This window comes from Canis lupus, chromosome 1 (genome assembly GCF_048164855.1).
Source record: "Canis lupus baileyi chromosome 1, mCanLup2.hap1, whole genome shotgun sequence".
Taxonomy (NCBI): domain Eukaryota; kingdom Metazoa; phylum Chordata; class Mammalia; order Carnivora; family Canidae; genus Canis; species Canis lupus.
Window position 1 is genome coordinate 63,418,860 of NC_132838.1, and position 12,919 is coordinate 63,431,778.

At 32.7% G+C, this 12,919-nt stretch overlaps 1 protein-coding gene across 18 annotated transcripts in view; it reads right to left on the reverse strand.

Annotated features, from left to right (window-relative positions):
• TRDN (triadin) overlaps window positions 1–12,919 on the reverse strand; it is a 362,263-nt gene that overhangs the window by 107,176 nt on the left and 242,168 nt on the right. For all 18 annotated transcript variants that reach the window (XM_072832697.1, XM_072832631.1, XM_072832729.1 and 15 more), the window contains one exon: window positions 5,330–5,377. In XM_072832697.1, the coding sequence (XP_072688798.1) occupies window positions 5,330–5,377 (48 nt within the window). The remainder of the gene's footprint in view (window positions 1–5,329; window positions 5,378–12,919) is intronic.

Below are 12,919 nucleotides of genomic sequence, written 5' to 3' on the forward strand. Positions count from 1 at the left end.
GCAGAGGAATTATTCATTTTCATGATAACGGAAAGCAGAATATTTGCATGGAAGCAAAATTTGGGGCAACACAATTATGTCCTGTGTGACCTGTACTTGATTCTAGTATATCCTGCATAAAATAAGAGTGATCAACTCACACATTAGATTATTAGAGAAAATGGGTCATTAATAACAAAGAACCTTTAACTTTCGAGAGCAAGGTACTGCATGAATGGGTCTCATGACATCACCTCCAGATCTCGTTGACAGCATTGGCACACACGGCTCTTTTATTGGGCTAAAACTCTCATTAGCATTGAATGGCATCCCTATCAATAAATGTGAATTACATGAACCAAATGTTGCGTGGCAGATTGTGGCACCCTGCAGATCAATGTAACAATACAAATTTCTTCTAAGTGTTGTTCTGCTGTGTAGGTGGGATTTAGATCTGTCTGGTTATTAAAAGATGAGGGGTGTGGCGAAGAACATAGTGAGAAGGAAACTAGAAAGGAATTTCCTATACATAAGATAAAATCATTGTGAGAACATTCTAAAAGTATTAAGTAAAAGTAAGAAGTGAGATGTGCTATGGGAGCAAGTGAGACAGTGAATTGCTAAAGGTTCTCTTGAAAATCTATAAAATACATGAATATGCAGAGTACACTCATTTTCACATTTTGTATAAGCTCCGCATGTAAGCCATCTTCTCTCTGAAGCCCACTTCATGCTCCTCACACCCACCCCCCAGCGCCTAGCCTGTTGTGGGCGCTCAATAAATATTAAACAATCAAAGCACAAACCGTTGTCAGAAAGTTTGGAATTCACAGGAATCAATAGTATTGTTATCATTTAACATTTATTGAGGGTCAACAGCATGACTTAGTCCACATGTGCAAATAGGTTATTTTATAATCACATATTAAGCAAATAGTTAAACACAATTTGTATTAACTAAACTTCCAATTTTACTCCAGTGATCTGAGATGTAAAATTGTTTCTTTTTCAAATAATGTTGACATACCATGAAATATAAACATTAATTATTTAAATAAATAAGTTTCTCTAAGGGAAATCATTACTCTTAGGTATTAACATTCACTTGAAAGTATGAGATCAATCTATAATAAGTACACATCACATATTCTGAATAGGCCCGTGCATGTACAAAGAATAGAAGAATCTGAAAAGGTGAGGGAGGACAATGACAAATACAAAGCTTATAATAAATAGCATTTGGGTTTCCCTCCTGGCAGGACAACTTAAAACACTAATACAATCAGGTAGGGTACTGTTGTTTACAAAATAGAATCAAAGAAAGACAGAAAACTCTTCAGGGAGAACACAAATTAGCATGCTTCTGAATTTAGAAACATTTCATAATTTAAGGCAAGATAGAATTTTTTTATTACAGGAAATGAACTATATTTGAAACATTTATGATCCACATGCTCGTTTTATCCTGAATAAAATGATTACTAACTGTGCTCAGATGTATTCTAGTACATCTGATTTAAGAAGAGCCTCTATATCCTGATGCAAGGAACACACTGCTTAAAAACTTTGTGAAATACACAATTTTTACTTTTAGAAGGAGTAAGAGATCATCTAATTCTGCTTCACAGCTGTAAAAATAAGAAAAGCAAGGATGGACCTAATGTTTCTATACTTAGACTCATATATTGGCTTAATTGGGTAATTGCTTAACTTTCTCTTCCATTTTAAGTTTTTAAAAAATTCAATAGAATTGACTGAAATTTAATTTTTCAATATGTTTATCCATGTGATGACTGTTCACCACACGCAATTTTGTTTATGTAAGAACACCATCTACAAAGATCCTAACAATATGGTGCCATTAACGAATAATGCATATTTAAATATTTTTTTCTACTAGTCCCACTTTAAAACTGAAGAATTTAATCGCATATGTCCTGGTTTCTGAAATATGGCAACCTTTACTACTGGAAATCATATTTTGATTAACTAAAATATTCTCTTAATTGCACAGTATTTAGAGACAAAGTTCATTGAAATCTGGGTCATCTAACAGTCCTTTCTTCACTAACTCCTCTGTTTTCATTCAACCCACAGATAGTTGTTGAACACATACTGTATGCCAGCCCTGTTACAAGTTTCTAGACCAGACTGTTAAGATCTTAAGCAAACTCATGCATAGGTGTAACTGAAAGAAAAGGAAAAGATAATTTGCAAGTGATTTAATTTGTAACTATTTTCTTTACCTTTTCACTGTTGGATTTTAAGTCACTTGAAGGAAGAAAATTAAAAACAGGGAGATGCTGGGGCTCCAACATACAATTCAGACCTTTTAAAGTTAATTGTCTTGACTGGTATCCTTCCCTGCCCAAGTAAATAGCAAGCCATTGGTTGCTTCTTTAGAGTGACTCTTTTGCTCATCTGGCTAACAATGAAATATTACCAAATGTTTTCTTCTGAAAGAAAGCGATATTGAAAAACAGAGAAGTACATGGGATTTAAGAGGCAGGTCAATTTCAAAAGTGAGTAACAAGGAGGAAAATGTACACTACCTATAAAAATTAAATATCCATAAATGAATAAATTAAGCTTGGTGAAACATCATGCACTCTTTCTAGATGTCATATACAAATATCTAAAGATGACTCCTCCTGTGGAAGAACACAGCACCTAGTAAGTGTTGTCATGTTTTATCTTTGGCTTACCTCAGCTATAGGATAGCAAAACCTATTGTGTTAAGCATTTGTATCTCTTGATGCTTCTAGGTAATTGCTTTCTAAACAAGGAGGGATAGTTAATGGTGTGCGTGTGTGTGTGTGTGTACACACGCTTGTGTGCACCTCTAAAGTGGAGAAATTATTTATAAAATATTTAATACTCAAAATTCTAGTCCAGCCGATTTAAGACCTTCACAAAAAGAATAACTGAAAAACATCATGAGTTAGAGATAAAATAGGGTTACATTTTTGGACTTTTGCAGAAGTTAGATTAACTAAATTTCTACTTCCAACATGATATGAGGCCTAGTTTACTAAATTACGTTAACATATAATTCATTCCACCTTTCACTATATGAATTTCCTACAGTGTATAGTTTAATCAATGTTTCCTAAGTACAATTATAATTCAGATTAAGTCCAGAGGTTCAATATACACTATTTTATATAGGTCATCAAGCACATTTTAAAATCTAGTAGGAATTTTGAAAATCATATTCTCTCCCTAGTACAAGTTCATGAGTGGAAATTTAAATGAATGAAAATGACTCCTTAAAAACTATTTAATTGTACTTTGATGCATCATAAACTAGCTTTAGATTATTTATACTTCTGAAGATAATTAAACTGCGTGAAGAAGAGAGGTACATAATAGATTTAAAACCTCTTCTTATGAATAAATTTTAGAATACTCTGATGAAATATGTAAAATGTCATTTTCACACTAACGTCTGATTTTTTATCACAAAATATATTTTTCATATCAACTATTAATCATACATATATCATCTCAAAATATGCAATTTATCCAAATACTTTATTCCTTATGATATTTATAGTTGAAAAATAGGCCTTTGCTTTACAATATTTAAAAGTGAAATTATTTACTAAGTCAATATAAAAAGAACCATTCAAAGAACCTCATTAAACATAAGCTAAGAGCCTAAGCTTGTATATGATAAAAGATATTTAAAAAATACGAATTATAAAATTATCTGAAGAAGTAATTTCTTAACTCTAAGAACCATTTCTAGTCTCCCACCCACTTGAGTAAACATTCTAGAATTAATGGAAATGACACCAACATGCAGGTAAGAAGAAATAAACAAGTTGTGTTTAAATTACTTCTCTCTTACTTATCTCTTATTTGGCTTTTTACATTCTGGTCAATCTTCTCTTAATATGTTGTGGCTATAAAAGCAAATCTACAAATGCCAAAGATGAGCCATCCACACCTTTATATAGAAGGGAAAAACTGTGAAGCTTAGTGAAATCAAAGTGATTTGATAGTTTATCTCACCTATAATAAAGTTGATTTGATAAGGAAATATGCTTAAGTAAGGACTATGCAATTATCTAGGAATTTATCATTCTTCATATCCTTTCCCAGGTTTTCTCATTTAAGCTCTACATCTTGTTGAATAGGCAGGTCAGATAAAATTAACACCTTTTTATTATATTTTTTTCTGAAGAAATTTAGGCTCAGGGCCTTGCCTAAGTGAACAAGTTAAAATCGGGATGTAGTACTCCTATTCCTCTACTTTATATTTCCGAGATGGAAATATATACATCTAAAGTTGATAGAAACATTCTATTGAATCATAAAACCTCACATAGCCCTCAGAAGCCAAAATTAATTTGAAAAGTTTTTCACTGTAATTGCAATCTGATTTTATTTTGAAAAGCCCAAAGAAATAAATCTTTAACCAATCATTTAACTTAATTGAATGCTTTATCTTAATTAACTTATCTGAAATGTGATAAATTAAAGGATTTTCTTGATATATTTATATCAAAAATAAATCTTTGATATTAGGAATTTAATTGCTCCCAAATTTAAAAGGAAAAACTATTTTGACTTCATTCTTGACAAATTTATTACTAGTTCTGATTTTATTACAATAAGTAATAAGCATTATAATAGATGAATAGCCAAAGAGTGGGGGAACCATAATTACAATTATTAGCACTCTGAGCTCTAATAGAAAGTCCAACAACACTTTAAATGTTTTAATTCTATTGTACTCTTGCATTTTTCTCAAGCATACTCTAGAGTGACGTATTTATGATATAACTCTATAAAATAAAATAAAATGCATTACTTATAACATTCTGATTTTTAATACTGAGATTTCAGACCTCTTGGGAGAATCACTTGCTGAAGTCATAACTTAATTTCAATTTACTTTTGGTGTTTTTTTCCTTTAAGTTTTACATATTATTTTTTAAGCATTAGAAGTTGTTTTTGCATAAATAGATTTATGTCATCTCTATTCTTTAAATTTTGATCAGTCAAGTGGTGATAAAAACCACAAATCAAACAAAAATGTCTACCAGTTGCCCCAGATCATTTCCTCATTCTCAATAATCTTCAGCATTTTCCCTGATTTAATTAAGAAGTCTGTGGAGTTTTCCTGTTCTGAACTTATACTCAAAGTTTAGTTTATACAAAAGAATAAAAACCAAGATTGCTGCCTCACATTCTCCCTGGCACAGAAAAACATGCAAGGACAGTGATAGAGAGCAATAGATTTAACAGTTATTGTCTTCCTCCTGTCTGAATCCAGTGCTTTCCTCCTCATGTTGTTGTCTTTCTAAAGAAGATAATGTCAACCTCCTTCATTTTTTTTTACCTTGCTCCACTGTCTTGGTTGTTTTCTCTTCCTTCTTTCCAGGTACAGCTGTAAAGCAGAGATAAGGTTTAAATAAAAGTTGCAGGTGGAAATGCTGCTTCTGCTCAAAAAAGCATTTTGTAACTCATTCATTGCCAGCTCTTTCTTCTAAACAAGCTATTTTTAAGCTTTTCAACATTTCTCATTTCTCTATAAACCAACTGAAACATATTTTAAATCTAATGTTAGAGAATTAGAGAAAAAAGAAATATTTCCTTGCCTTCTTCTGACTAGTTTTCCATACTCTTTTCTACCTTCTTTTATATTCTGCTTTGATAAACAAGCTCTACTAAGAATTCTACTTGACAGTAGATTATGATTAATTGACTCACAATTCAGGTTATTGCTGGAGTTACATTCAGTGTCTTGAAAACGTCAACTACATATTCTTTTAAATTCATGCTTAACTTAGCTTAATCAACTGAAAGAACAGTGTGGTCATGATTGAGATTCATTTAAATATTAAAGTCTTCCCACATAACAAGTAACCAAAAAAAAAAAAAAAAGAATAAAATTATCATTTAGGTGCTGTTTAATATGAACTATGCTTTCTCTAAGATTTATTGCTCTCAGTGGAGCATTCACTGTTAGTTTTATACATCAAAACTAAAAATTATTCATACAAAATCAATATACCCCACTGAAATAACTGACTCAAGCAAGGATCTTCAGAGGACACTAGCAGGATGGATGGGGAGCTGAATATTGCCATCACACCCAAGTATCTTCCCACAGAGTTGCAAGGGGAAAAATGCAACTTTGAAATGGAGCAATGTGATTGTTACCAATTTAATCACAGATGAAACCTAGAACCATTCATTCAGACTATGTGTGTGTGTGTGTGTGTGTGTACTTCAGAGGGCAATTTTATATATATATAAAATTGCCTTCTGAAGTATTCTTGCCAAAGCATGCAACTGGAATCCAGTTGAGCCAAAGATTCAGCTTTCAATTTAATCAAATACAAGATATAAAACATTGAATAATATTCTGAAGAAATCATCAAAGCAATCAAATTTGTCTACATCATAATCGGCCATGATCTATTAAAAAACAAAATAAAACAAAACAATTTCATGAACCAGAGAAAGGAGGAGAGGGTAGCACAACTTTTTTACAGAAAACTTGCTAAATTTACTCATTAGTTATAATAGTTCATCTGTAAATCCTTTGGAATGTTTCAAGTAATTAATAATTTCATCTGTAACTAATGATTTATTTCTTTTCTATTTTTATATGTATTATTTATTTCTCTCACCTTATTGCACTGACTAAAATTTCTAGTACAATGGATAACAGAAGTGGTAATAACAGACATTCTTGTGTCATTCTAATTCTCAGATGGAAATCTCCCCATTTTTCTCTGTTGAGTATGATATTTACTAATGGTTTTTATATATCTTACCAGATTAAGGAAGTTTCTTTCTACTCTAGTGATGAATTATATCAAACGGATCTACTATGATGAATGTAATTTCCTTTTATTCTATTATTCTGGTTGATTGCAATGTCTTTTTATCAAATTACATTCCTCAAATAAAACCAACCTCATTACATTTTATCTTTCATGCATATTACCAGACATGATCTGCTAATATTTTGTTTGGTCTATGCCTCTATCTTCACAAAAGAAGTTAGCTTATATGTTTCCTTTCTTGTTTAGTTCTTATTAGGTTTTGCAGCAAGGTTATTCTACCTCCGTAAAATAAGTGAATGCTTCCTCTTTTTCTATTGTTAGGGTAGAGGGTAAGATTAGTACTAATTTTTCCTTAAGTGTTTGAAAGAATTCACCAGTAAAGCCATCTGGCTAGAATTTTCTTTGGGGAAGTATTATAGTTATAGATTCAAAATATGAATTTCATTAAAATTTTCAGATTTATTGGAAAATGTTTCTATTTTTGTCTGTAGGATCTGTAATGATGCCTCCCTTTAATTTTCTGATATTGATGTTTTGTGCCTTCTCTCTTTTTTCTTAATAAGTTTTCATAAGAGCCTATCAATTTTATTAGGTTTTCTGGAGAATCTAATTTTGACTTCTTTTCTTTCCCTATTGTACAATTTAATTTATTACTTCATTAGCTTTTATTATTACATTTTTATTTCTCTTCCTTCTACTTTCTTTGGGTTTAATTATCTGTGTTAAAAAATATTGGCTTTATAGATATTCAATTTTCAGCCTTTCTTCTTCTCTAATGAATAATTTTATTTTTTTAAAGATTTTATTTATTTATTCATGAGAGACATGGGGGAGGGGGAAAGAGAGAGAGAGAGGCAGAGACACAGGCTGAGGGAGAAGCAGGTTCCTTGTAGGGAGCCCGACGTGGGACCCGATCCCGGGACCCCAGGATCACGCCCTGGGCCGAAGGCAGGCGCTAAACCACTGAGCCACCCAGGAATCCCCTCTAATGAATAATTTTAAAGAGCATAAACTTTATGCAAGCATTGTTTAGTTGCACCCCAAGATTCAATGTAATGTTTTCATCATATGTAGATCAACATATTTCCAAATTTTACTGTCATTTTTTTTCTTTGCTACATGGGATATTTAAACATGTATTGCTTACATTTATTACAGTATCTCAGTATCTGGCATTGTTTCTAACATAGATGATTAATATATTTTTGCTTAGTAATTAAGTGTATTAGTTCACAAATAATATGTGTCAATATTATTTGAGAAGGAAAATGAGTAAGCTTTGGTGTTAGTGATTTTCCAGAATAGGATTAATTTTAGGTGTAGTCAATAAGATGTGAAGAAAGACAAAGGAACAAGAAAGTCTTAAGTATGCCTAGAGAAAAGTGAACAAGTTTAGCTGAAGGAGAGTATTCCCATAGAGGAGATATGGAATAATTTAAAATAGAATGAGGCCAATTAGAGAAGGACTTGAATTCCAACTAGAGTCAAACTTTACTACACACACTTTACATAAAGGAGCTAGTAAGATGTGTGGTACATTAATGGAAATGAAACACTGATAATTTGTAATTATAATAAAACCCATGGGTATAAAGTCTTATTCATAATTATTTCATCCAGACGACTCATTATACATATGGTATAGCAAGTATGTACTTTCCAGTTTATTTTATCTTGATCTTCTGAAAGGTAAATACCTCACAATAAATAATTTGAATGTGACTTACATACAAAGACCAAGTTTTCTTTTCAACGATGGGTTCTGCATTCATATTAAATAGAGAAGGATAGTCCCCTAAAGCACTGTTTTTTGTTGCTGTTACTCAGAAAAGGTCACTGAAAATACTGATTATCTGTACAGAAAAGAACACATTTTGCATGAAATGATAGATCCTTTCATTTCTACTTCTGATGTAAAATTCATCAAGCCTAATTCTATAGGGAGTAAAGTTTAGAAATAAATAGCTCATGTAATTAAGTGGATTTTCTAACTACCTGGACAAAAGAAGACCTCTTTCAATTTCTCTTTCTATGCTACAGAGTACTTGAAATCTCCTTTGGTGCTAAGAGAAATTCTCTTTTCTCTACATTTGGAAAGGTTTACTTTAGAAAGGGAAAGTAAATTTATATTGTACTTCTTCAGAGATTCCAACTAATATAAAGGAAACAAAGTAACTAACACTCTTTGAAAGTAATGCTTGGATTAGAGATAGTCTTGAGCTAAACTGTGAAAGAGAAGTTGATTTCTGTAGTTTCAGGCTTTTATTTCATTACTCTTCTCCTCAATTTTCTTTAGGGACTTAATTCTCCAATACAATGTAATCTCTTTTCTTGACCCTCATCACTCTTGAAGGCCCTGATGTGTTCCCATTAGCAGTAGGCTTTTACCTAAGCCGTGAGGCTTACTTGGAGATGGGGGTATGCTAGAATCCTGGTAAAGAAATGAGGAGTGTTAGGAAAGTATTTACAGTTTGAAATGTCCCCCACATGATATTTATACATTATTTCTGGGATGTAGACCTACAGCCTTAGTATGATAAACTATTATTTCCAAGAAAATAAGAATGCAATGATATCTGCCCAAGGGTTATTCAGATTTTAAAGGTACAGCCTGGGGATGTCAATGACTAAAACAATGGGATAAATCATTAACCTTAGAAGAAACAGTCTTACATCTTGGATATAAGGGTCCTTGGATAAGTATTATGGTGGAGAGACAGGAAAGAGAGGTTTCTCACCAATTCTTAGATGATGCTAACTAATCAGTATATTCATAAGACCATCCTCCTGCTTCCAAGTTGATGTATTTCACAAAGAGACAATATAAAATGAAAAGTTTAGAGTATTAATAATGGAATCTGGGAACATCAATAATTTAAGAGTCAGTAAAGAAAAAAAACCACAAACACAAGTCAGAAATAAAAGGTCAAATAATATTGGGCAGAACCAGGAGACTATGTCGTCATGATAGGCCAACAAAAGAGAAGCTTAGGGAAGAGACAAAGTGGTAAAAAAAAAACAACTGAGAAACCTAGTAATATGAGTACTGAAATGGTTCCTTCGGTTTAGCACTGATAACATCATCAGCATTATCCAGAGCATCAGTGGCACAGTAGAGACAGAAGGCTCATCCTTGGGGGAGATGAGAAGCAGTACTAGTGCTTCAGTATCCAGAAAACTGATAAAATGTGGGGAGAAAATGGTAGAGAGAGAAATAGTAATCAAGAAAAAGGAGTTTTGAAGTTGAGAATATTTCCAAAATGAGGAATAAAATCGATAAGAAAGAGGATGATACTACAAAAAAGCATGGATGCTTGGTTAAGTAGGATACAACTGGAGAAGTTGGTCTTGAAAAGAAGGATAAATACTTTACCTGTGAGATCAAAAGGGAGATGGCTTTAGATTAAACAACAAAATCGAGCTACTAACCTTCTCCTTTTATTTCGAGCCATTTTCTTCATCATAATTGCCTGTTATCTTTCACTTCCTCTTCCTTCAATCAATTTGGCATAAAGGCTTTCAAGTGTGCCATTCCCTGAAAATTCTTTTATCTTTTGATTTTTTAAAAAGATTTTTTTTATTGATTTCTTTGACAGAGAGAGAAGAGAGAGAGAGAACAAGCAAGGGGAGCAGCAGAAAGGGAGAAGTAGGCTCCCCATTGATCAGGGAGCCTGATGTGGGACTTGATCCCAGGATCCTGGGATCATGACCTGAGCCACCCTGAGAATTCTCTTTTAAAAATCATGAATAATTATCCACTTGCCAAATGACATGATGACCTCTACCTTGTCACTGGAATGGTTTCTTTTCTATGGTTACTATCACATTATAAATAATTACATCTATTTTTCTTTTAATCTTTCTATTCACTTTTTCCTTTTTTTTCTTTGACTTTCCTTGCCCTCTTTCCTCCAAATGTACATGTTCCCTAGCATTCCACCCCAGCTCTGTTCTTTCTCTAGGCCATCTCTTCATGACAAGCTCACAGACTTTTACTGTTTCCACCATTAACCCACCTATATATCTGCAGTCTTGCCATTGTCTGGAGCTCTAGTTTTACATTTAGAGCCACCTATGTGATGTCACTTGCATATGCTACTAGCACTTTAATTTAAATATATCTAAAATAAATCTTGTCTTCCCTCCCCAAACTACTTCTCACATTCCTTCTTAATTTTTATAATGATATCAACAATATTCTTGTAGCACCCAGTCTGAAAACTTACTATTGTCATTAAGTCATTTCTTTTTTTCCCTCCCAAAGCTGGTAAGTTGTCAAATTCTATTAATATCCCTCCTTTGCAACCTCATAATTAATACCAGGTCCTACTACATGTCATCTACAGTATTACGTCATAGCTACACTGTCTCTTCCTAAAGCAAATGTCTGAGTGTTATTCCTATACTTAAAATTTTCATTAATTCCCTAATGCCCATGGAGTAGTGTCCAATTCTTAAATCAGTCCATTTTACAACATTATTAGCCCTGGTTGTATTAATTCATACCATGTTCCTGAGACCCTTGCTGTTCCTCATATACATCCTACCATTTCCCACCACTTTGCCTTGTTCTCAAGATACCCTTCCAACTAATGATTACATAACAAAATTCTGCTATTTAAAACTTAGCTCCAAAGTCACCTTATATAGTAATGTGACTTTACTTTTCCCCAGGTAAGAAAAAATTTTAAACTCCTATGGAAATTTATCTGTATTTATCTCTTCACCCTGTTGGCTTTGAACCATGTACTATAATTACATAGAAAACTTTTAGGTGATACCAAAAATTGAGGCCCAAACAACTTAGATTCCTATTTTTCAGTATTTTTAATTGCTCAAAAACAATACTGACATCTACATTTTCCCTTAACTATGTTTCTAGTATGTGAACCATAAATAGATGTTAAATGAAAGTGGACATGATTTGAATGCTGCAAAACAAATTTAAATTAGTAGGATGATATATTGAAAATTAAATACTATATATCCCCTGAAAATATGACTTAATAGTAGGCTTAAGATCAAACAATTCATACTAGATATATAAGTTGGCACACTGAAATTAATTTAAAATATTAAGTTCTTTTAACTGTGAAAATTTTAAAGCAAGCACAAAATCAGTAATTTCCACTTAACGTTGCTATATAATCCCTAGTTCAAACCTCAATGTAGAAGAACAATTTATAATGTTTTGAAACCAAAAATAATTCTTAAATAACTTTCTTATTCTACTTAGTTTTGAAAGACTAGAAGTTGAATCTTGCAAAATATGCTAAGTATTGTGGAGATTAGGGTCTGGCTACTAAATGCATGATGAAACCACATGTATTTTCATGTATGATCGGTTGTCAGTGAGAGGGTAGCGGACAGGAAAACTACTTGACAAATGAGAGAAGTCTTTTTTTTTTTTTTTTTTTGCTTGTAACTTGTTGAAGTGGTAAAGCAGTTCCAGAATTTCAAAATATTTATGACAGCCTTGGAAAGAACACTTGTTTCTGTTCATACTGTAGTTGCAGGCAGATTTAATATGCAAAGTCAGTCAGTCAGTTATTATTTATTTATTTATTTATTTATTTATTTATTTATTTAAAGATTTTCTTTATTTATTCATGAGAGACACAGAAAGAGGCAGAGACATAGGCAGAGGGAGAATCAGGCTCCCTGCGGGGATCCCAGGACCCCAGGATCACGCCCTGAGCCAAAGGCAGATGCTCAACTGCTGAGTCACCCAGGCGTCCCTGCAGAATCATATTTAAGTTAAGAATTGAAGTGTGATATCTAAGACTAACTAGAAGCAGAGTAGTTGGAGCCAGCAGTTTATTTTCATTAAAAGTTTAGTTCTCCTCTTTCATTCCACTGTAAATCTACCAGTCAAGTCTACTTAACCCCAACCAAAATATTGGCTTTACTCTAAACTCAGGGACCATTCTTGGCTGAAGATCCCAATGAGTTCACTAAGTGATAGTTCAATCTCAATTCAGCATCTTTGCTCACTTCCATTTGATCTGATTGGACTCCAAACTATGTGTGCTTGTATTTCTACCCTAATATCCAGGCTCCAAGTGATTCAGAATCTGTGCAGGGCTCAGTTACTAGTATTTAAATCTTTCCTTCTTACTTAACTCTGTCTCCAG